This window comes from Sciurus vulgaris (assembly GCF_902686455.1).
Source record: "Sciurus vulgaris genome assembly, chromosome: 8".
Taxonomy (NCBI): Eukaryota; Metazoa; Chordata; class Mammalia; order Rodentia; family Sciuridae; genus Sciurus; species Sciurus vulgaris.
This window is the reverse complement of record NC_136468.1, coordinates 36,248,315-36,274,191: the sequence shown is the minus strand read 5'-3', so window position 1 is coordinate 36,274,191 and position 25,877 is coordinate 36,248,315. Positions and strand designations below refer to the sequence as shown.

The window sequence follows — 25,877 nt, the reverse complement described above, 5'->3', positions numbered from 1 at the left end:
TATGCCTTTTGAAGATTTGGGGCCAGTGCTGAGCCTTGCTTCTGGCCTAGATGGCTCCCTTCCCCATCTTTGCAGGGAAAAGTCTTATTGATCTAATCGGATTGACTCATATCTTTCTTGTTCTGTGAAGCCTTCTCAGACACAATGCCTCCCATTTGCTTTGTAAGTGCTAAATGCATGCTTAGTGCTCTTACTGAGGCACCCATCCTGTTGAATTTTATTGTTGCTTTGACTACACACACTCTTGCTTTTGCTCTCTTCCTCCTTCTGCACCTCACCAACACTTCCACAAAGATCATGGACTACCAAATAGGGACTTAACCTGATTCGTATTCATGTCCCTGACATAAATTTTGAGTGCTCCCACATCTGCGACCTTCAGTGCACACTGCATGCTTCCACATCTGAGTCCTTGAGGTACCCATGGGTGCTCCTGGATCCATGTACTTAGGGCATACTGTGCATGCTCTTATATCTGTATCCTTGGGGCACACTGAGCCACTCTCGTGTCTGTGTCCTTTAGTTACATTGTGCATGCTCCCTTCTCGGTATCCTTGGGTAAGCTGTGCTGTGCCCATATTTACACTCTGGGGATACACTAAAGGCACCCTATATCTCTATCCTTGGGGCACACCGTGCCATGCCCATATCTTTCCTTGGGATATACTGTGAACACTTTCATATTTTTTAGATGATGAATAAATGAGCAAACCAGAAAGAAGCAAGTACTTGGTGATATGGCCCCTTAGTGATACTACAAATCCCCAGATCTAATTTGGAATTCAACTTTGCCTTATGCTTATTTCCATATTGGTCAGTTGACTTCCTGTAGTCAATTCTCTTTAATGAATCTGTTCTTATGGTAAAACTGCTCATCTGCTTTATTTAGAAACCAGACTCAATTATCTGTGGGGCACCCACACGCAAAAAAACACAACTCACCTCTGCAGCAAAAATATGAGCATTTCTTTTCTTTCTTTTTTTTTTTTTTTCTTTTTTGGTCGGCAAAAAGCTATATTCAGTGAATTATGTACAGGCACTTTGTCAGTGTTTTACATATATTATGTAATCTTCAAAATCTAGAACCAACAAGATGTATGTTTTTGTTACTGCATTTTTACAGAAGAACAAGCGAAGATGCAATAGCATGTCTAGGTCTTACAACTGGGTGGTAGAGCAGGATTTCAGACAGCAGTTCACAGTGGAATATGGTAGATACGAGGAGGAGGCCAGGACCTCTGTGATATACTCTTCATTCTCCATTACAGCATGAGCTGAGTGAGCCACAGTTACTTGCAATATTTTTATCTTATTCCATTTGTGTGTCTTATTGAGCCTTAGGAGTAAGCAACACTGAAGTTCAGAATATACAGCCTATCTTCCAAACGGCACTAGTTTTCTTCTCTGAACGCTTACTGATGTTTTTAAAAATGTGTTTGGTAGATTTAGTCTTTTGTCAGAGCAAGTTGTAGACATACAAAAAATTGCTATGCCTGGTTATCTTTTTTATTGTTTGTATGGTTTAGTTTTTGTGTTTTGGATGTAAGTTTAGAAAATAGATTTGTATTTGAAAAATACATATACACCTATTCATAAGTACACATAGAGAAAAAATAAGTGCTTGTTATAGAAAACTAAGCACAAAAAGAGCACAAAAGAAATTAATCTCCCTTAAAACCCAAAATCAAATATTTAACTGCCATTTACTTTCAATCTATGACCTTCCAATATGCATTTTTATTGTCAAAAATAATAACCTACTATATATATTATAGTGCAGTGATTTTTTTTTTCCTTTAGTAGTGTACAATGAACATTTTCCATGTTAATAAATATTTTTCCACTGCTGGGTTTTGTGAGCAACCTGATACCATCATCTAAATGTGCTGTAATTTAATTTTGCTAATCTTCCACATTTTGTTTATTGCTATATTTTTGCTGATGATTTTCATATGACTTATGCTATTATTGGTATTGAAAAAATCACGAAGGCGGGTATACATTAATTTCCGGACATGAATATCTATGTGAAGGATAACTTTGGAATCATTTTCACTCAAATTATCATATAATTGTGAGAACTTAACAAAAGACACCTTAACAGTCACCTGGGGTAGCCTCTGAGGGGCCACATCTCTTCTGCAACTTTCCTCCCAGTGAGCAGCCTGTGCTCCAAACGCACGTTTGAGTGTCCACCACTCACGCACGAAGACCAAAGCCTCCGCTTCTCCACGTATGCCCTGCTTTACGTGTTCTTGTATTAGGCATAAGGAACTAGGTTCTGACACAAATAGATTTTGAAAAGTTGCTTCCGAAACCTTTAGAAGCACTGTACTTCAGTCAGCTTGATTGAGAATTTGGGAAGGAAGTTGGAAGCAGGCTGCCGGCAGGATAGCACAGAACGCCGCTTAGCTAATAGAAGCCAAGTCGTGAATGCAGACAGGCAAAGCGTGTTCTCTGATTTGTGAGCTACAGTTATTCTAATTGATTTCTGCATACTTGTGGATAGGGATCTGCCCTCTTCCATTTATTTTTCTCTTGACAAGTAGGATGTGAAATGTTGTTCCATGCCTTTCTAATTTAAATGTTGCACATGTTGAGAACTGATCTTGCCAGCCATTTTAAGCTTGGCCAAAAACACAACACATTGTTGTTATTAGCCTTCATCCTTTGGTTAGGGCCAACATTCTGTTTGGAACTCTAAAGAAGTATAAATCTCCTTTATAGGCATAACCTATTTTGGCCATAAAATAGATAGGATGAGACGGCAGAGGTAATTTCCTTGGTGAATTGCTTTGGTCAGCCGCCGTGGGCTGGCTGGGTTGGAGATGCTGGTTTTGAGAGTATTCTTGGGAAGTAAGATTTCAATTTAATTCAACTTTTATCTGAATATACTCCCCAACATGCAAGGTACTTTAGGAAGTGCAGTAGGAGAAACTAAGATGAAGATGACAAGGTTCATGCTCTTTATTCAGCTGAGAAAAAGACTTGGAGGAATAATGTAAGGCAGTGGATAAAAGGTATGTTTACCAGAGACCAGAGAGAGCTTAGAGGAGAAGCAGAACATTACCTCACAGCTTCCATTCAGGGCATGGACGATGTCCTTGAAGCCATCTGCAGCCCACTCTGCCTGCAGGCTGAGCTGTCTCATACACGTGTGCCCCACTATTTTTCAAAGGTCTATAGAGGCTCTGGTGCTCAGCAATGCTTTTAAGTGAGTTTTTGTTTTGCTACCCTTACTGTAGCTATTGTCATACTGTGTGTTTTTCAATCAGTAGATACGGAAGTCCCATCATAGGAATCTGTACAATTTTTTCATGTTAAAAATTGGTTCAGTTATATGAAGATTGGGAACCATTGTCTACAGTAGTACTATCCAAAAGAACTTTCTGTAATAGTGGAAATGGTCTCTACATTGTCTAATACAGTGGTTGTTCAACAAATACAACACCTGAAGACTTGAAATATGGTAAGATGGAAGAACTGAATTTTTAAAATTTTGTGTGATTTTTATCTTAATTTAAGTGGTCGCATGTGGTAGCAGCCACCACATAGGACAAGGACAGTGCATATCTATAGTCTCCCTGCATCATTAGTTTTTTGCACCCTGCCTCCACGAACTTTTCTCTGTTCTACCTGCTCTTAGTTTGTTTGCAACCCACAAATGTGTTTGACTATCAGGCCCATTTTCAAGTTGTCCCTATTTCTCAAAGTTCTTTAGACCAAGAGAAGATGCCTATTGAAACGATTTTGAAACTTTCCTAATAGTAGCAATAAAAACCATGGTGCTTTGCCCTTTTCTCTCAACCCCATCTGATTTTGAGGGGCTTTGAGGAGATTTCAGTACATCTGAAACATTTGAGCTAGTTGTTTTCATATTTGGTTTGTTTCAAAATTCATACAGCATACTCCTTACTTTAAAGGTTGTCTATTTGATAGGCAGGGTAGCTATGAATAATTACTAGAAACATTCAGCAAGAAACTTTCCTTCTCATTTGTTTTTCTGTTACTAAGGGTAACCAAAGGATCTTCCTTCTCTAACTTACCCTAAAACAGTTAATACAATTTATAGTACTTTTTAATTTTATATTTGTTTTACAGACAGCATTTTGATTCATTGTACACAAATGGGGTACAACTTTTTGTTTCTTCGGTTGTGCACGATGTAGATTCACACCATTTGCGTAATCATATGTGTATGTATGGTGATGATGTCTGTCTCATTCCACCATTGAAGTTACATATCTTACTCAGGACTTACAGCCTCAGAGTTTTTTAGGCCATCATTGGCAGTAGCAATATATACATTATATTGTCTTCTTTTAAGGCAACAATCAAAAGAGGATGGCCAGGTACCTCTGAGCACCTTTTGTTTTTATATTGTGATTGATATTCATTGTAAATATTATTCTATTTTGATTGCTGCTAGGTAACTCTCTTATCATTACATTTCCCAAAAGATTTTTGTCCTGCACTATTTTTAAAGGAGATTCAGAAATAAAGCAATAGTTTGTCAAAAAAGGCAAATGATCAAACGTTTTTGGAACTCATGCTTTGAGAAATTGCCACTGAATGATAAATTCCTCTCATGGACCAGGCTGGAAAGCAGTCATTGTATTGCAGTCTTTCTGTCCAGGAGGATTTTCTATCCCAACTGCTCCGCAAGGATGACAGCCATATCACTGTTCTCCTACTACTTTGTGGGTATCTCTCTCCTACTTTCTTTCTTTTCCTGCTTTGAGGCCAGAGACTTGGAGTTTTCTCTTAATATGAAATCCAGATTTTTGAATGTTTCCATTGCTGAGTCAAGAAGCTCGAATTTGTCCTTGCAGCTCCTGTGGGGCTATACTTGCTGTCCCTGCATGTCCCAACAGGAGAGGATGCTGGAAGGGTGTAAATCCCCAGCTCGATGACAACAAAACACTGATAGTAGAATCATTATCTCCATTATTAAGACTCTTCCACTCTTCTGTTAATTTCTACTGAGAAAAAAAAAAAAATCCAGACAATAGTTTCTGACATTAAAATTTTTGAATGTCTTCTGTGGCACTTCCTTTAGTTGAGTTTTTCTCATATTAATTAAGCAGATTCCTCTGTGGTCCGCTGATCTCCTTTTTTAAAGCATTGTGGTCGTTGTCTGAGGTGGTCATAGGTTCATGCCATGATGTTTTGGGGATGGATCAGGGAAAGGAAATACTGAGGAATGCAGCACCAGGAGAATGCCAGCCAGCATGAGCAGTTTACATTTGCAAATACAAAATGTCCTAAATTTGCTTTCCTTTCTATTCTAGAATAAATACAAAAGAATAAAAATGGCAGTTTAGTCTTCTCTCAGGCCCCAGGAAGAATACCAGTTCACACCCATTTGTCCCTATCTTCTTACCTCCTTGGTAGAAAATAGAATGAAGAAGTGTCAGCTGAGACCCCCTCCAGTCTTTGGGAGAGAATCTAAAAGAACATCACAGTCTGGGGTCTACTGCACCTTTCTGGGGTCTTCCATGCTCAGATCGCCACCCTTCCTCTCTTCTGTATCTGAGCAGTTATGGGTGACTGTCTTCAAGAACAGCACAGAGTCCTTCTGTTTGACAGATCTACAGAAAAAAAAAAAAAAACAATGGGAGTGCTAGTCAATTTGAATCTCTAGTGCCGTTGATGAGTAGTGTTGCTTCATGACCTTCATGTGTCCGTTTTATATATTTTCATTCTGGTTACAAAATTATACCAAATTATTGTGTCTTCTACATTTTCCTTAATGCTGTTTGAGTCTATATTTATTTCTTTGATTAGAGTATCTTAGCCTGTAAGCCTCTGATCTTCACTGTAGAAAACTAGTACAAAACTAATCATCTGTCAACAAACTTTGAATTGCTGGCTGTTTTAGTAATTGCCTTCAAATGTAGTAATGAGATTGCAGGTTTGATGAAATGCTTATAAATGGTGGCTTTAGGGAAATCAACCTATTTCAATATTGAATTCCAAATTACTATGTATTAACACATCTGTCTCCTGACTCTTTTATTTCAGTACCTACTAGAAATGAAAAGCTTAATCCTGCCCCCAGAACATATCCTGAAGAGAGGAGACAGTGAAGCAATAGCATATGCATTCTTTCATCTCGCCCACTGGAAGAGGGTGGAAGGGGCTTTGAATCTTTTGCATTGTACGTGGGAAGGCAGTAAGTAATTTTCTTTCTTTGAAACGTTTTTTAAGATCATAAAAAGGTGCTTAAACTGTTTTGCCCCAAGCATTCATGATGAATAATGAGGATTTGCATGTCTTGCTCTGTTTTCTATGATGGCCCATCACTAAGATAGTTAATTACTTAGGTGCTCCAGTTCTCCTGTGGTGGTGGGTATGAGTCACCATGATAACGCCATCTCTAAACTCGGAAAGACAAATTTATGCAATAGATGGGATGAATCTGGACTGTTCTGGAGAAGATTTCTACCACTCTGAAAGCTCTTTGGAGACTTGGACAGTTCCTTAACATCATAATATTTTTTTGGCTTGGGATTAGGCTTGGACTCTGGTTACCATTTCTTGATGGTCTTTCTGGGAGAGGTGGCTAAAAGGCTCAGTAGTCCTGCGCTGTAGCCAGGTTGGCCATCTGTAAAGGCAAGGCAGGTATGTTTTGGAACAAGAACAGAGGTTGCCGGACCCTGACATTTGGTGGGAAGTGTAGCATTGGTGTAATAGATAAATTCCTGGTATGTTGATGATGTCTCAGTACAAGCTCCCTACAGATACTTTCTTTCTGTATAAGGAGAGTAAGCTCTGATGGCAGGTGAAATAGTCTCTGCCCTGGAGAAGTGTGTAGTTGAGTTGGGAGGAGTGACAGCAGCTTGTGGCAACTGCCTGGTGATTCTTCAGAAGAGAGAAGTCTCTAGAGTGGAGCAGTCAGGGGTAACCTTATGAGTCAGATGAGGTTTGGACTGAGACTTGATAAACCAGGACAGTAATGTAAGCAAGGACTCTGTGTGAAGAAATGGTCAGAGATGGGGCTGTTTGGGATAATGTAAATTAAGGAAAAGCCCTAAGATTATTAGACAACATGTCCATTGAAATTCTGCTAATATTAATTTAAGCAAAACAAGCACAACATGTACCATGGATTTTTTTCCTCTCATAGGAAAACAAAATGATAAATATTAGAATCTTCTGATAATTTTTCCCTAGTTCATCCCTGGTCTGACAAACAAGTGTCTTTTTAATCGTTTTCACTCTGTTTATCTTTTCTGCTTCTGTTTTCATTTTGATAATCTTCTTCCTTTTCCTGCCCTTCTGTAACCCAGCAAGAATCCAACTTGATGCAGGAAGGGAGGTAGCAGGGAGCAAAGTGGGATTAGGTAAAAATAAGTTTGAAGAGATGGGACTCAAAGTGGATTGAAAGTTTTTTATTTAATGGCTTTGACAGATTTCTTTAGGGGATTAATAGTGGGCTCACTTATGTATTTTACTATTTATAACTTGATGGATGTTGAGTTGACCAATGCTGCCACCCATACTTGGTAAGTGTAATAACATACCCAGGTATGTAGTCAGCACCAGCAATCATATTTGCATATGTTAAGACAGCGCACTCCACCAAGAGGGTGTGGGTACGTGGGCAATCCCCTCTGACTTGGGCTCCTTGCTGCACATAAGGTGTTCTATCCAAAAGGAACAAAAGAAATTTTTATCAAAACATGAGAAAGAGTCTGAAAAGCCCAGCAGAAATGAACACAAGAAGCCTCATCTAGTGTTAGTGGTGGAAAAGATAGAGAAATTGGTCTACCAAATAAGAACATATTTGTAGATTGGCATTTTGGAAACAATTGTAGAAGCGTATCAGTTGGATCTGGTAAGATTCAACGTTAGAAAGAACTGAAAAAGAGGTGAGGCAAAGGGTGACAAGGTATTAGGAATGGTACCACCATAAAAAATTTAAATCCAGGCTGGGGTTGTGGCTCAGTGGTAGTGTACTCACCTAGCACACGTGAGGCCCTGGGTCTGATCCTCAGCACCACATAAAAATAAAATAAAGGCATTGTGTCTGCCTGTAACTAAAAAACACAGTTAAAAAATAAAAATCCTGTGGGGAATAACTGCAAAATTCTCTTTGTCAATTAGTAACTCCAAAATGTTGGGGAGATGCTCCTGATCAACTGGGAAGGATAGTGAGACCAAGAGAAACGTGAAGTGACCCCAGGAGCTGGAGAATCAAGCAGAGGAGTGCTCTCGGGGAGACCGCCTGCCTCTGCTTAGGTTGGCTGAAAGCTTCGTTAGGATGAAAAGATGGGGTGAACTTGTGGGCATCAGCTGTATGTCAACAAAATCACACCTACAGGAAAAGGAAATGTGACCTTTGATCTTTACCAATAAACAGTTCCTGTGAAAATCAGGTAGCTGTGATCCCATTCAAAATCAGTTTAGTGCCAGTTTTCAACGATTTCCGACATCTGACTTCAAGATGAGAACTGGGAGAGTGCCTACTACGTGCTAAATGCTTCAGAGGATGTACACTCGAACAGCATCTATGTAACTGGGTGACTTATAGAGGATTTGCATTTACATCTTTTCACTTACCCTTCCTGAGAGTGTCTAAGTTCAGTAGGACAGAAATGGCCACCTCAATTTTTCAGAAGCAGCAGCAGAATCATTGAGATGAGTGACTTGTTGAAAATCTTGAAGTCCTTGTTGGAGGGGCCAGTAGGTAAACCCAGGTTCACTTTTCCTTCATTGCATTGATTAGGTTAAGAGTAAGAAGATCAACCAATTCTGAGATATTTGCCTGAAAGACTGCAATTTAAATTTACATCACTACTTACAGTTTAGGGTACACTTCTGACAGCTGGTGGCTATCTAGTGTTTAGAAAGTTAACCATTCCGTATAAAATTATATTTTGTTGTTTGATATTGAGTTAAACCTTTCAATGTAGAATGAGAGTTTTATAAAAAATAATACATATGTATAAATAAAGGAAAGAGACTCAAAATAAATACACTTAACTGTCTTAAGTGGTTACCACTGAGTTGAAGACATGCTTATTTTTCTTCATATTTGTACCTTTGAAATTACCTACAACAAGCATATGTATTTTCGACAAGCATAAATAAATATATATACATATACTTTGTATGCTTAGAAATATCACCTTTCATTACAAGTGCTCTTGGTTACTATTTTTTTTTAAAAACCCAGGCATGATGGCATGAGACTATAATCCCAGCAGCTCAGGAGGCTGAGACAAGAGGAGTTCAAAGCCAGTCTCAGCAACTAAGCAAGGCATTAAGCAACTCAGTGAGACACTGTCTCTAATGAGATATTTTAAAACAGGGCTAGGGATGTGGCTCAATGGTTAAGCACCCCTGGGTTCAGTCCCCACTACCACACACACACACACATACACACACACACACACACATACACACACACACACAAAAGCTATAGGTCTGCTATGCATTTTTTTTTTTTGTAGCCAGTTATCTTTTTTTAAGTCTTAACACATTAATTATATAAATCAATGTACTTCACTGTGTCATTTCTGTCATCCAGTTTAGAAGAAAGAATTACCACTCCAGCTCCAGGCAATGATCTGCAATATTTTGACCTCACTTCTGTATCTGTGTTCATTCTGAATTACATTAGCGGTTCACAGCTCTATATTTGAAATCAGAGGACTTGGATTAGAATTCTGACTCAGCTGCTTTAGTAGTATGTACTTAACTTACCTAATTTTGGGAAGTCATAAAGCACTGATGACATTTAATGCCATTACCTGGAGCGGGGGCTCCAGGTTGGTGGCTTCAAATCCTTGCCCAAGCTCCCTCTGAGGAGGTCTGCAGGCCCGGCTTGCATCCTGCGCCTGAGCCAAAGAGGCGCACTTCCCCCAGCACACACTTGGTGGTGCTCTTGACATCTCCAGCCTCAGCTAGGTTTTGTCCTCTGAATCATTTTTTTTCTTCATTCTGAAATTTAAAGCCATTCCTCAACTCTCATCGCACTTCCCTTTTTCATTAGAAATGGAATACAGGGAGAAGGGTAACAGCACCTAATCTTATCAGATTCCACATTAGAAAATGATTATTAGGTTATCCTTTGAAAAAATTTTAAAAGTCAGCTCTGTCAAAGGGGTTGGTTAGGAGATAGAGGTGGAACTTTTTTGTTGTTTTGTTTTGGTTTTGTGCCTGTTAATGAATTTATTATGTTAGAGCATTAGTCATCCTGTGGAATTAAGTGAGTTTTCCATCAATCAAGCTAAAAAAACCTCCCATTTTTGATAAAACCCCAAAGTCCCACTAATGCATAACAGAGATTGTTTGGGTTTGAAACATATGGTAGTTAAAAAAAAAACCTGAATCCTCAGTCACAAATACATCAGCATTTCAAAGGTTTCCAAAATGTTTGATTCATCACTGTCCCAGCCCCTGAAATTACACAATATGTTCCTCAAAGTCAAGATAATTAAGAAAGGGGGAAAGTTTTAATTTATAAGATTTTATAAAAAGGTTTCTTGGATTATTACACAGCTGCCACCTTATCTGAATTATGCTTATTTTAAACACTGCAGGTTCTGGTTATACTCAAATACACGCACCCCTGCCAGTATGAGCTGAATATAAAAAAACATATAATGAATGAAGGATCCATTTCAACTCAGTCTTATTTACAATGGTATTGCTCCTTATGGGGCCCTGTTTTAAATGGCACATCTTCTGTTTTACCTGTATTAAATACTGATGTGCTCTTATCTCCCTCCTACCTTAATCTTTCCAAAGCTCTGTTTTGATTCTGTTTATTTTATAAAACCATGTTGTCTCCTGTCCTCAACTATGAAGTTTAATTTTCTGGTTCCATGTATTAGAAGACTAGTATGCCATGAGGTAAATCGCTTAACCTTTGTTTCTTTCTTCCTTTGTTTTTTTTTCACTTGACCAATTATTTTCTTTTTTGGGTTCCCCCCCCCCCCATGAAGAATCCACTAAATAATGTATAAGATTTGTAGGTGGTGTTTTTTAGGGGGACTAAGGCAAAGTATTTCCTTTGAGAGGGGAAAATGGCCCATTGTTGAAGCAGAGGATGAGATTGTGATTCTAATTTATTCTCTTTGAACCCAATGGCTAATACTCCTCCCTCACTGTAACATGTGGCTCTTAAGCATTTCCTCCAACCAGCCTTTCCTCCATGAGGCTGGCACCTTTTGGACTACTAAAGAAAGGACCCACCCTGCCCCCCAGTAGATCTAAGAGGGGCATAACAGATCCATTGTGCATTTTATAATTTGGGAGAAAGAGTGAATGGTTACGGCTGGCTTACTCTGGTAGCCAGTTCCCCACCCATTGCCCAGCACAGCCAGCTTGCTCCTTGCCTTTGGTCAGTGTGATGGTTAATCTGAACTGTCACCTTGAATGGATTAAGAGCTGCTGAAGACAAGAGATTTCTAGTTGTCTCAATGAGGGCAACAGCCTCCATCATTGACTGTGATTCAGATAACTGAGTTGTTTATTTGTTTTGTTTTGTTTTTTTTTCTTAAGAGACAGGATCTCCCTGTTGCCTAGGTTGACCCTCAACTCCTGGGCTCAAGCAATCCTTATGCCTCAGTCTCCCCAGTAGGTGGAACTACAGGCAGGTGAATGCTTTGGTGTCTGGCTTCACCTGAACTTTTAAAGAGATTTTGGTATCCTTCTGATTATATATTAATTTATTCATTCCTTATTGAGCAAATATTTATTGCATCCCTCCTTTGTGTCAGGCATTGTGTTTGGGAACATAAAGAAAAAAAGATTCTGAAACACTTTGTGAGAAACACGAATGTATGTGCAGTGTACACACACTATGTGCATGTGCACACAAACAGATGTGTATTGTGTGTATGTATATATGTATGTGTACCATGTGTATGTGTGTGTATACTAACATGTAGTACTAACATGAAAGTAGGAACAAAGGGTTAAAGTGTTGAGGGTACTAACGAATTAGTAAGTCCACTATCAAACTGTAGAATTTTTCTTCAAAATTAGAATGGAGCACCATTAAATTCAACCAAGGGGAAATTCTTTTCCCAAAGCTGCTTTCTTCTACTTCTAATAGTGAAAGAATGTGGATCACAAATCAGGCTTTTGACTTTGGACTTTCCTCACTTCTGCATGAAAATGCCTCATATAAACATTTGGCCTTCATGGCTGTTATTTGCATTGTAGTCAAAAGTAGAACATCAATGATGTTAATTTTCTGTCCTACCATTTGTACTTATAATTGTTAAGAAGCAAGCAGAATCTTTATTTATTAATGAGTGTAACCTAATACAGAAAGCAGAAACTTTCTATGTTTAGTAGAGAAGGAGGGTAAAGAGAAACCTCATCTTTGTTGAGCATCCAAGCACCACGCGTAGCCACCTGGCCTCTGTCGTTGCCCTCAGTCCCTTTGCCAGACTCATGAGGCCTGTGGTGTTCTCATTTTGCAGCTGAAGAGACTGACAGGACACAATTAACGACCCACCTTGAGCTGTGCACTTGTTGGTGGAGTCAGCCTGCTCCCGTAGGTGTCACTCTGTTGTTCCCATATAGAGATGCGCCACACCGCCTGACCCTCCTTCAGGGCCCTCAGCACAGTGGGAACTGTTGCATTTACTTGGAAGGTTATTGGAACAAGTTCCCCGCACTCAGGCGTGAACTCTGTGAGCGCAGGGACAGGGTGTTCTTGGCTTGCTGTGCGTAGGTTACATAAGAACGCACTCACATTTTGATTAGTGACCAATTATAAGAGGTAGAGCTGGGAATCAAACTCAGTTTTCTCTATTCCGAATAATCTGTATAAAGTTCTGAGATCCTCTTTGACAAGGTAACATATACAAAATTTCAAAATTTACATTCTATCCCTGTCCATATGATGGGAAGGGTGAGAGGTCATTCATTTGTTCATGTATCCATCCTTCTGTCCATTCTTTGGTTCTGTTGAGTCTCTTGCTGGTATTGGTAGAGAACCTCTGGTTGGGACAGCACTGATAAGCTTGGGGCCTAGAAAATGTGTCCCAAGGATGGAAGAAGGCTGTGTCATGCCTCAGACTTGATCATGGAGGGCATTACTTGTTCGGTAACTAAATCTCGGCTTCATTTGAACCCTTTCACAAAGGCACAACTGAAATCAATGTGGGAGGAGGGATAGTACACAAAGGAAATTGCAGAAGTGACATCCGTATGCCACGTATCAACTCAGAACAGCCTTGATTTTTTGTTTTGTTTTAAACCAAATACATGCATACTTGTAGTTTCTCTGAAGTGTGGCTTTCTCAAAGATTTTAGGAGGTCTGTAATCATTTATAGAACAAATGACTGTTCAAATGACCTTTTGTCAAAATTCTTTGCATCACCAAATCAGTGTGTTCTTAATTCTTGCACTTGCAAAGTTTGTGGACTTTTGGCAAAGGCATGAGGCTCTCATGGCACCATTGCATGTCTTTACTGTGAAAAGGACCAGGCAGTGGGAGGTGAGGCGGGCAGGGCTTATGCAGTGCCTCTTCCTGGCTCTCCAGACCTCCCTTGCTTATCTCACTCACACTTTGTTGGACCCTGCACAGCAGGGTGGGTAAAGGATAGAATTGCAAACAGAAATTGTATTTGCTTTTGTTTAGTGAAGCCAAAAATCTTAATATTATTTTTATGAAATCAATGTAAATGACAACTGACATGAGAAAGAGATCTTAGAGCACCATAAACATCTTTATGATCATGGGGGTGGAAGTGTAATGCAAGACATGTAGGTGGATGGATGGATGGATGTTCATTATTCTTTAAATTATATGTAATCAATATCTCCACCCTTTCCAAAAAAGATGAGAACCGATTAGAAGAAAAAGACTAAATCGACACACAAAATTCTGTATGCATACCAAGTACTGGAGAAAAAAAGTCATTTAGCATTTGACTGAAAAGACACCAGTCAACCATTAGATTTCTATGGTTGAACACTCTCAAGATCTTATACTCCTATATTTCATTTAAAAAATTGTTCCCTGAAGTACAAACTGACTTCAATTTTGAATAAAATTTAGCATTCAAATTTATAGCCACTTTGAAAACTAAGGGTTTATTTATATCATATGAACCTGAACAGATTCTTTAATTATAGCAGCGTGGTTACACATGGAGAATCTGGATTTTAAAAAAACTTCCTTGTAGGTTTTTCCACATTTTTTGGATGCTTTCAGAGAAGCCATCATTTATGGGAAATGGTATTAAGATCCTGCTGTACTGTAGTTTAAATGTAAAAGCTGTGCTTCCCAGAAGAGACTTTAGTGAATGCTATAAAATCCCACTAAAAGGTTTTTTTGTTGTTGTTGTTGTTGTTTTTGGGGTTTTGTTTTGGTTCGTTTTCATCTTCTTGAAAGCCTGGTTCTATTGAGAGAGATGCCCGTTCCTTCCAATGATCATTCTATATTAACAACCTATGCAAGGAACCTCCTTTCTTGTTTGTTCTAATGGGCAAAAGTCATCTTTGTTTGTGTGAAAGGAAAGTTCTGATTGAACTAGGCTGAGCCTTTCATTTTAAGACGAGTTAAAGTCTGGGGTGTTTTTAATGTTTTAATCTCTGTTTAAGAGGTTTCTGTTATGAGAGGAAAATTGATAACATTTTTACCTCAGCAATCTGCCAGCAAACTGGCTCTGCTCTAATCCCACATTTATAGTGATTTATATTCTCCGTGGCAATGTTCTGTAACCTCAGAGTGATACCACTGTGGTGTAGATTGACTGCATTCCAAATGCTGGAATCACATACATAATGTTTTTACTTTTAAATAATATTCAGACACCAGAATAAATACCATATGTGCACTGATGCTGGTTACAATGGGACCTTGTCATTTCTTGTGAGGGAGAACATTCTTTGTTTCTGATTCCTGTTTGAAATAAGTATGCAAAAGATAAATATGTACATTGACAGCATTTTGAGACGGCTTTAGTAATCATGCAGCTGAGGATGTAGCTACAATTCCTTAAAATGTGGCATTTAAAACTAAAAATATTGCTGTATTGCCACCATTCCTCACCGACACACATGAAGGCCAGGATTGTTATCTGACATTCCCAGAGTAGGGTACAGCTTTCATATTCTCTATCTACCATGTGCTGGAGTTAAAGGACATCTGTTAAAGAAAAATTACCTCCGTGAGCACTGTTCATAGGAACAGTGAGACTAACATGCTGATGACATTGTAACAGGGAGAATAACACACTTGATAATGGGAAAGGATGGATTGATTGGAAAGCCATAATTCAGTGTAAGGCCTAATGTCATCTGATGCCACAAAAGCAGAATTTAGGTGGCCTGACTTCATCAAAATACAGATAATCAATCTCTCCAGATCCATTTTTTCCCACATGATATTGAAGATTTAAAAGTTTCATAAAGTTTAGAAATATTTCCCAAGTCATGTATTTTAGATTTTTGTTTTATCCCTCTTGGTTGGAATTCTAATCCACTTAGACGTATTTTTAAAATAGACATGGTAGATGCCTTTCATACTTGTACATCGTAACAAGCTCCAACAAGTCAATCCACATTTGCTTCTTGGGGAAGCATTTCAATCCAGGTTTGCATTATTACCATTGGCTGAGCTATATATTGAATTAGTGCCGATAACATTTTTATAATATTTTAAAGATGATGCGACCCTAGGCATTGATATTGATGACTTCCCTACCCCCTCTGCACTCTCTCCCCACCCTATTCTGTGATGTTTGCCCAGAATATATAGTGTAAGATTAATGTGCGAGTAATACATCATAGTGTATCTCTGACATTTTATCTGGCACATGACTCAGAGTTGTGGTTAAGTTTTGCCTGCCTTGTAGGAGTGTTCCTATTGTAAAAATGCTTAAAAAGTCTCTTTTTGAAGTTGGGAATTATGAGACAAACATTAAACTAACATATTATCTCTTCTCTTCAGCTTTTCGGATGATCCCTTATCCCTTGGAGAAGGGGCACCTCTTCTATCCATACCCAATCTGCACAGAAACAGCAGACCGGGAGCTGCTACCCTGTAAGTTTTACCTCTCTGTGGTCCACTCTTCAGCCAGGGAAGGTGGCGTGACAAAAGGTGGGGATGGGAAGAGGTGGGAATGATAAATGTTTATAATGTTCTTTGTCTTTTATTACTTTCCTCCCAACCCCTGGCCTTGTTCGATAGCATATGTATTAAAGTGAATTATGTGAGTGGGTTGGACTTCCTGCCTCTTAAAGTCTCTCCATAGTCATCAAAGGGATAGATGCCAAAGTACTGAAATGTAGAAGAGGAGGCATCATGTGCACATTGGCCTGAGCTCAGAGAACTCTGGTGTGGGGCCGAGACCCGCTGGGCTGGTCCATCGTGGTGCAGGTCAGATGTGGTCTGCACAGGCTGGAGTTGGAAGAGGAAGTGCTGACTTTAGAGGGAGCTGCAGAGAAGTCATGGATGGGAGGGCAGCACTGGGCACCAGAGGCAGACTGGGGTGGCAGGGCGGTGTGCTTTCCGAGGTGACGCAATGCTCTTGGCCAGAGGGATTTCCCGCGAGCACCTCGTGGATTGCATGGAATGAATTGGCCAACATGTGCAGGGCACACGTGCAGCCTTAGCACTGTATGAGTGCACACGAGGAAAACCCTGCCCTCGAGTGCCTTACAAGCCAGCAGGCTAATGACCCGCACCACATGTGGAAAGTATTATTTTGGTTTACTGTAATGCAGCATTGTTTTGACAATCCAGGCTAAATAGTCATTATCAAATCATACTGTGTGCAAGGATCATGTCCAGGCTCTTCATGTGGCCCTGACTTAGGACAGAGTTTTCCCCCTCTGATAATAAGCTCCAAATTTTGGCTCTTCTCTCTTCTCTGCCCTTTCTCCTGCCACTCTCTCCCTTTAACTAACCCCAGTTATGCCAGTACTGCACCCCTATAACACGGATAGATACTTGCCAAGAGGAGTGGGTGCTGTGGAGCCCTGGGTGAGCAGTCAGTTTTCACACACCAGCTATGCATCTCCCACATGGTGGGATCTGGGTGCAAAGCTAAGCCGTTGCCACCAGAATGAAGTGGCAGGAGGGCCTCACATGTTTCTTTGCCAGCCAGACCTGACATGAGATTTGCTCCCTGGGGAACTCGGAGATGTCAGTGATGTGTTTCTCACTGTCCAGGTTTTATTGTAAGAAGTGTCTGGTGTCTCACACAACATTAGATTTGATTTCAGAAATCCCTGCTGTGGGCCCATAGTTTACCTTTTGACTCCCTCTTCAGGGAGATCCTTGTTAAAGTTTCCATTTTCTGCAAAGAACGACAGTTTTCTGAAAAGTACGATGTTTTTTAATGTTTTAATTGAGCCCAATTAAGTTTCCATGGGGATGGATTAGCTATTAGAACAAGATTATAGTTCTTAAAAGAAACTTTATAGGGATAATCTTTATAAGCCTGAAATAGAAAATTATGGCTCACATTTATTTAATTGAATGCCATGGTTCAAGTCTGGTCTCCCTCCAAAATCTTTTTTGGGCTGGGTTTTGAGGATGAGGATATGAAGAGGGCTGCTTGTTTTAAATGATGCCCACGTTTTGCACATTAAAAGTAAAATATTGCCACATTAGGCCCTAAGTGTACCTCCATCCCATATTTGAATCCCAGCAGATTGACCACCTGGATGCAGGTAGGCTTGCTTGTCTGCACTTTGTCCCTCCCTGATCCTCTTCCCTCAGTTTTCAGAATTGTGGCTTAGGTCTCTGAGTAACATGTGCCTAATGGTCAAGGAAAGGCCTTTAGATCTGTATGTCTTCAGGAATGGACCACTGAGAACCTTCTGGTTAGAGGGCAGTATTGCTCACCTGCAGTTTCCCAGCCCCCTCCACCAGGGTCTCTGGAAGCCGTTTCTTCCTCCTCCGTGAGGACAGCCCCTACCTCCCCTAGTCAGCACTGACCATGCAGACACAGGCAGCCACATAATGAGCAGAAAGAGGGAGTCGGTTCTCTTGGCTCTTATACAACTGTTTGGTTTTTCTCAAACATAGTGTTTGAAGTTTAAAAGTTATGAAGATACGCTAAAGAACACTAGTTTTGCCTCTCTTTTTTTTTTTTTTTTTTTTTTCTTTTTCCGGTGATTGTTCTAAGTATATTAATCAAGAGTCTCCTACAGTTGTGCCAGATAACCCTAGCAACCCTGACCCTCACCCCTTGCAGGTTGAACAGGCCAGTGTGTGAGGTCCTTGCTAAGTGTCTATCAGGGCAGCACTCTCCACTGACATACTTAGAGCATGCCAGGAAAATGCACAAGATAACTAACACTGCCTCATTATAATGACTTAAAAAATACAAGTTGGAAATGTAGACAGGATTTTTTGCAGTATACTAACTTTGGACTTTCCAGGTTTTGTACAATGTACAAAAATGTATATATGTTTGATAATTTGGATAAAGTTTTGTCATTTCATTTGTGTCCACTTTTGAGAAAGGAATATTTTATAGTAGACATAGATGGTGCTGATTTTTTTGCTCATGGATATGTTATATCCCCAGATTAACCCTGTCATGCCTCCAACTGAAGCAATTTAGGGCTGGGTCAGTTGTGGCCTGTGGTTGTCAAGTGTCAACCACAGGCCATTTCCCATGGTTTCAGCCAAAGCTCTGAAGAGTTAGTCCACCAGGTAGGAACTCCCCAAGGATGCTCTTCACTCCAACCCTAATATTCCCTCTGGTCTTCTCCACAGCTTTCCATGAAGTCTCAGTTTACCCGAAAAAGGAGCTTCCCTTCTTTATTCTCTTCACTGCTGGATTGTGCTCCTTCACAGCCATGCTGGCCCTCCTGACACACCAGTTCCCGGAACTCATGGGGGTCTTTGCAAAAGCTGTGAGTGTTTGCCTAGAGGGAAGCCTCAGGGAATGGACAGGGAAATCAAAGGGAGGTAGTGTAAGAGGAATGGGAGATTGTCACACAGAAATGGTTACAAACTGTAGAGCTCATTCACTCACTGTTTAATTTCATTATCACCAGTGGAACCAAAGGGTTAAGGGTCAGAGGAGAAAGTACAGGTAACTGTTGATTCATGCCTTGCTTCCTTCCACAAAACAGATTTCCAGCCATTTCCAAATAACACATGAGTCCAAAAAGATGAAATAATTTAGAAAATCCTATTAAATGAGAAATGGGTGGGGTTGTTACTTAGTTGTGTATGTTAAATGACATTAGCTCTAATCTTGGACACTGTGTATCTATCAACTCTTCATGAAGGATGAGATTTACATTTACAAAGGTTATTTAAATTTATTTTTTAAATGACTGCAAATCTTTGGCTTGTTTGGGAATGAACCATGTGAGGATGTGATAGTGTGTAGTATTAAGAATACTGACAGGCATTCAGGATGGGGAATCCAGTAAGAATCTTTAAGGGAACTGTGGAGTAGAGCTTTAATAAGAAAAGCCACTGTCACTGACAGCCAACTACCATTTTGTCCTTGTTAAAAACTGATCATTATGACCTGCTCATGCATGAGGGTAAGTTCCTGATTTTGCCACAGATGGCTTTCAAACAGAGCAAATAGGAAAGGTATCCGTTGTTTCCCTGGAACTCCATTCAGATTTCAAGGCACGTGGAATCAGGACTATCTCTAACTTGAATGGGTTGATTTAATCCCTTTCCAGATGATTGACATTTTCTGCTCAACAGAGTTCAGGGACTGGAATTGCAAAAGTATTTTCATGAGTGTTGAAGACGGACTGGAAATCCCACTGGCACCTCTATCTCGACATTTCCAAAACTGAACTTATCGCCCTTGCCCCACCATCAAAACTGCTCCTCCTCCTGTATTCCCGACTTCCTCCAGGGCCGTGCCCTTCCTTTCTTACTCCCTGCTTGCTGTCTGGCTCAGCCTTCACCCTGGTATGGGTTGTGGTTCCAACATCCTGAGCCATCAGGCAGGCAGTACTGGGATTCCCCTCTTCCCATCTGTTTCTCTTACAGCATTTCTCTTAGATTAGGTCCTTATTCTTTCTGCCTGGATGTCTGTAATTGTCTTAACTGGACTCCTTGCTTCCAGTCTTACCTTCTACCAGTCTTTCCTTCATACTGACACAAGAATGATCTTGCCAAACTGCAAATCTAAGCATGTTACTTCTCCAGTGGTTGCCTACCTGCTTCAGGATAAAATCCCAGTTCTCTAGCAAGACATGCAGGTCCTTTTATCATCTGGTCCTTGCTTGTCTTGTCAATCTCATCTCTACCAATTAATTCTTGCGTAGACCTGGTCTTCAGTCAAAGTGAATTATTTACCATGCACAGATGCACCAGGCCCTTCTGCACCTCAGTGCCTTTGCATGTGCTGTTTGCAGTGTGGAATGCCCTTCACCCTCACCACCCCACTGTCCACTATATCAAATGCCTATTCATTCTCATGCTCAGCTTTCTTTGAATTTCTCCTAACCCGAGTGAAGAAGGTGTCTCTCCTCCGTGATCCTACAATCTATATGATAACATTTACTGTTTTGTGTTTTGGTAAATCCTATACCCCTTTCAAACTGGAGCTCCTTGAGAACAGCAGGACGGTGTCTTCCTCATCTCTGTATTCCCAAATCTTTGCACAGTGTGGCACATGGTAGGCTTTCAATAAATGATTATTAAATAAATAAACAGTAGTGGTCTCTGCAGAAAAAAATCAATGTAAAAATTAGATTGGTAATTTGTCCCTTCTTTTATACTTGTAATCATATACTTGAAAAGACCTTAAATGAAATGCTTTCAACAGTAACTCCAAAGGGAAGTCATCTAGACTCATCTTGAACTGTTAACCATGGGGAGCTCAGCTACTGAACATCAAGCCCATTTCATTGTTGGATCACTCAGAGGTCCTTATTATACCACTAAAGTCTACCTCCATTTAATTTCCACCCTTTATTTCCTTTCTGCCCTTAGAGAGTACTTCAAGCAGATCTACTTCCTTCTGCAAGATCTTAGGATAGCTCATCTGTTCATGGCCACCTTTAACCTCTAACTCTCTTCTCTCTCCTCCAGGCTGAATGTCTTAAATTTCCTTAAGTCTTCTCTACCTGGTGGTTTCTAAACCCAGCATCACTCAGGCTGCCAGCTTGCCTGTCCCTTTCTTTATGGGCCTGTGCTGTACATCATGTTCCTCTTCTCCCCAGCCAGCCTCCCAGGAAAAGTAGTTGCAAAACACAGAGAAAATTAAAGTGTAACTTAGTACAAGGTAAAGGAAGACTATATTTACAACTTTAAGCAATAAATGTTCCCTCTTTTCTGTTTCTCCCTTAGATATTTTAAAAACATATTTGTAAAAGTATCTTAATCATTCTGGTATTGGTCATTGAAGTAACGAGTAGCACTTGGTGGTAGTTTTTGGATCAGTACCAAGGTGCTCAGCCTCTGGCATGCATGGAGATCATCTGGCCATACCACCCCATTCAAAATCTTGATGTTCACACCTATGAGTCTGTATTGTTAAGAAACACCCTACTAGACTCTGAGAGTGGGGGCTGAGGACCTTGTTCCCTTCCAAGGACTCTCGTCTCATGAAGGCCAAACCTGCGAGCAGTTATTTGAAACTGCATTGTAGGCTCTCAGAGCTGTTTAGACAAAAACTTTCTAGGAATCAGTGGGTTCAACCTAGCTGAGTCTTGGGATCATCAAGGGAGCTTAAATATTGCTGATGCCCACCCCACCTACTTCCCAGGGACTCCTGCTTAATTGACCTGAGAGCAGCATGGGCGTCTGAGTTGTCACATACTCCCCAAGTGACTCAGGTGTGCAAGGAGAGCTGAGAATCACAGTATTGAATGAAGACTAATATAATAACTTGAGATGGTTTTAACCATCAAGGGGATTTGTGAAGCAAGGACAGAATTAATAAAATATGACTGGGTGTTCTCTAGAGAGGTCATACAGCAGTCCAGTCCTGTAGGACTACCATTACTACAGGTACTACAGTATTCCAGAGTATTGGAGAGCTGAGTTCATGATAGATGTTAGATAAGAGGCTACTTTCCTCATTTAAGCTTCCAAAACTTTGGTTTTAAGTCTAAAATCTAGTAATTGAATAAAACATAAATCTACCTTTAGGGTTCTCCTGTTTTATATTCTCCCAAGGTGTGGTAGTTTGTTCAGCTACCCAGAATTTTCTATAAGATTTCGGTACTTTTCCTTTTAAACATCTGCCTGGAGGATCCTCACATCCATCTTACCCTTCATGCAAGTCTAGCTATTTCCAAATGTCTGGAGAGACTTCGTGGAAAGAAAGATGGATGGTCTGAATGAGTCAAACCCCCTCCCCTCCTACCCCCGCCCCCACCCCATCTCACCTTGCTCTCTCCATCAGGCCCCTCCCGAAGCCCCTGCCCCACACCCACAGGTTATCACAGCTGCCCTGCCCCACAGGCTGCCTGCACCCATTTGCAGCTTGTGAAAGTGATTTTCTCCGCCCTCTCCTGAGATAATGTCCTGGTATAATGACTTTTAGTAGACACAGAGAGAACTCTCCAGGGTGTTTACAGGCCAACTTGCAGCCAGTCAGGAAGCCCACAGCCAAGTGTGAGCCACTGGAAAATGGAGGAGGCTTCAACTGGCTTTTCCCCTAATCTAATCTACCTCAATAACTTAGGGCTAACTGTTTCTAGAATGTTTGGTTACCAAGATAAGATTGCTCATATAAATAAGTCATCATTGCAATCCCAGCTCCTCACAGAACGTGGGAAGGTCAACGTTCTGACCCCTCCGCTCTCAAGGGTCCTGCCTTTCCTCCTCTGTTCTCTCCCCTTCCCTGAGACTGAGCCCTCTGACTTCTGGCTCGTCTTCACTTATAGGCCCCGACCTCTTTGAAGTCTGATATTGATTACAGTGAGATGTCAATTCTCTGTTGCAATAGGGCACCTGGAACTTATTCAGATAAGCAGAGGCGTTTCTAATGCTAAGGAAGCATGTTGGGAGCCATGACCTTCTTCTAAGTAATGGTGTTTCAGGAAAAGAGGATCAGGCCATTGAAGTGTCACTCTCTCTCTTTTATTAGTTCAGTTGCTTTTTCTCACCACAGGACACTGATTGAATCATGGCGCATTTTGGTTAAAATTTTGACCATGCATCTCTGCCCTCCAGACAGAAGTTCTGGACACTGAGACAGATGGCTGCTCCAGGTTGCCTGATTTTCCTCATTCAGACTTAACTTTTCAGGCAATAAATTTCCCCCCACGAAGTCTAGAAGTGAAACTGCTGTTTCTTTTGTGCATGGGTTGGTTCTGTGGCCAAATAGTATTGATTAATTTTCCAACATCCCAAGGCATCCTGAGGAGCAAGGCTTGTTCCTCCAAACTTTTTTTTTTTTTTTTTTTTACTACCTCCTGATGAAAGCCACTGACTTTGATCTGTCACAAAAAGAAAGGGCTTAGTATCTTCCTCTGCTTCTCCACATTGTCTGTGTCTTCTTTGTGGGGCATGGGGTGGGGAGAGACGTGGAAAGGGGCACTAAGGAGGAAAACGGCTTAGTAATCAGGGGAGTCCATCTCAACTAGATTCTACAAGAGAGTAAATTAGGCTTTCTAGGAAAAAGCTCAAAGGAACCTTTCTGAGTTGTTACAAGGATGAAACATTCTAGACACACAAGAGAGAGATTATTACATACATTGGAAGCATTGGGGCTTCATTCTCTCCTGGAACCTTGTTGAAAAGGGCAGGTGTGGTCCAGGACAGAAGGGACCACTGTGTCTTGCCGTGCAGTGGGATGGGGAGGCAGCTGTGGGTGGCTACAGGGTAAAACCGTCCTCTTGGTTTTCAGAGGCTTTACTTTTATGTTTTTGTCATCCAGATCAAATCAGGACCCAGAATGAGGCAAACAAACCAAGAGTCTTTATTTTGAACCAGCTTAGTAACATCATTTCTTTCATCCTCCTTCTCAAACTGAGGCTCCCTGACGCCCCCACATTTTAGTGTACAGAATTGCTCAGTGTACAGACTTTGATTCCTTTTATCTAACTGCACTGCTCATGCTAATATTCAGCAGTTCCTTCCCCACTCTGTCACAGTTCCAGCAGTTCTAAATCTGGTTTGGGTCAAGTCTTTAGGATACGATAACCAGCAGCAGTATCACCTTGTTTATTGAGCCCTATCTTCCAACACCTGCCAGTGGTCAGTGGTTTATCCAGACCACTTAAGCACTTAGCTCATCTTTAGGAGTCAATATAGGAAATGCTGTGGTCTGAGGAGCTTTGGTGGGCTCTGATTGTGTGTTTGTGTCATGTACACATATATATTTATGTATGTGTAATCTTATAATGCTCTATTGGTTTAATACAATCAGTAGGCTTGCTCCATATTATTCTCCCTTAACCAGGATTTTACAAACACTTTCAGAGGCAGCTTGGGCAGTAGTTACTCATTCCTGGGCCCAGTGTTCCCCACGATGCCTTCCAACTGCATTCATGGTGGCCAGTCCAGCTTTAAGTGAGAAGGGTAGATCGTCCATCCTGCAGGGTGAGCATCCCAAGTGGTCTGTGCATTCAAAAAAGGATAATTTCAAGTTATCAGAAACCACCATAAATCTAACTCCCACTAGAGGAAAGAGTTGTCCTACCTTTGCTCAAGCACTAACTGCAAATCCAGCCTGGCACTGAGACCAGTACTCAACAGCATTCTTCTCGTCCCTTTTGAACTCTACCACTAACTGTTCCAACTAAACAGAATTAGTTACTGTCTTCTGGCCATACCTGTTGCTTTCTCATTTCTGTTCTGGCTGTTGATTGAACCTAGGGGGCCCTTGGTGCTCATATGTCTATCCTTAACATCCTGACCCCATCTCTATCTTTTGGCATTCCCGCCATCCATTAGAATCTTTCAGTTGCCTCACTTTGCAGAGCTTTTTCTGATCCTTTCAACAGAGCTTTTCTACCTCTTCCGAACCCTCCTGGTGCTTTCTCTGACCTTCTGTCTGGATTGCTGTCATGGTCTATTTGGTTATTATTTTACTCAGCCCAGATCCTAATGGCCTTCGCTCCTCTTCCACTGAGCTTTGAGCCTCCTGGCAGTGGGAGTTTTTTCCTAGACTCCTTTATATCTCACCCAGCACTTCAGTATCTTCCTGAGCAAATGTATTTTAGTTGATGTAAAAGATGGATTGGAGAAACTATTTTGAGTTTTATTATATAAATCTCAACTTGATGGTCCAGCTATAATGTGTTATGGGCCCTTCCAGTATGTGTTCTACTGGTCCTTTAAAACAACAACAACAACAACAGAGCAAGCAGGTCTTTTCTGAGGTCAATGAATTTGGGATATTTGTCCACTATTCCTATTTTTGAAGACCTGCAACCACAGATCATGTGACCAGGAGAGGAGCCCATTTTAATTTCATTGACTTTGTTGTGTGCTAAACTTGTGTGCCCTCAAAACCACATTCCCTTCTGCTTATGTACTTACCCCATGTACTACGTATGTATGAGAAATTTTTGTGCTAAGGATAAAGGATTAGGACAAAGTACTTCACAGTAAAGGAACCAGGTATTGAACCCTAACAGAGGGCAAGTAAACCACCCAAATACCCACTCCTCCTTTCTGACCAGGACAGGCACTTCTGCCATATGCTAGATGGTTTGTGGAATGAAGCTGATTCTTTTTTTTAATTTTTTTTAGTTGGTTCTGGGGATAAAACCCAGGGCCTTACGCATGCTAAGCAAGCACTCTACCACTTAGCTACACCCCAACGCATCCAATGCATGAAGTTGATTCTTTACAAGGATATAATCAGAATGGATTTGAGATTATGACAAGTGAATCTCAGGCAAAGCACTTGGCTTTCTCAAAAGCATATCTAATGAGCATTATTCTGTATATGACTAGCAGAAAGGAATTTAGTAACCATATGAAAGAATTCCCAAAGATCCATTA

General features: G+C 40.7%; 1 protein-coding gene and 1 long non-coding RNA gene across 2 annotated transcripts in view; one reads left to right on the top strand and one right to left on the bottom strand.

Annotated features, from left to right (window-relative positions):
* Window positions 1-25,877, top strand: part of ST7 (suppression of tumorigenicity 7) — a 316,094-nt gene that overhangs the window by 289,302 nt on the left and 915 nt on the right. Inside the window, 3 exon segments of the mRNA XM_079150519.1 lie at window positions 6,025-6,175; window positions 15,927-16,019; window positions 18,708-18,847. Of these exon segments, the coding sequence (XP_079006645.1) occupies window positions 6,025-6,175; window positions 15,927-16,019; window positions 18,708-18,847 (384 nt within the window).
* Window positions 5,407-15,911, bottom strand: LOC306667775. The gene is made up of 3 exons (XR_013765641.1): window positions 12,479-15,911; window positions 7,527-8,778; window positions 5,407-5,591 (listed from the first exon to the last, which is right to left on the bottom strand). It is a non-coding gene; the product is annotated as an uncharacterized lncRNA (long non-coding RNA).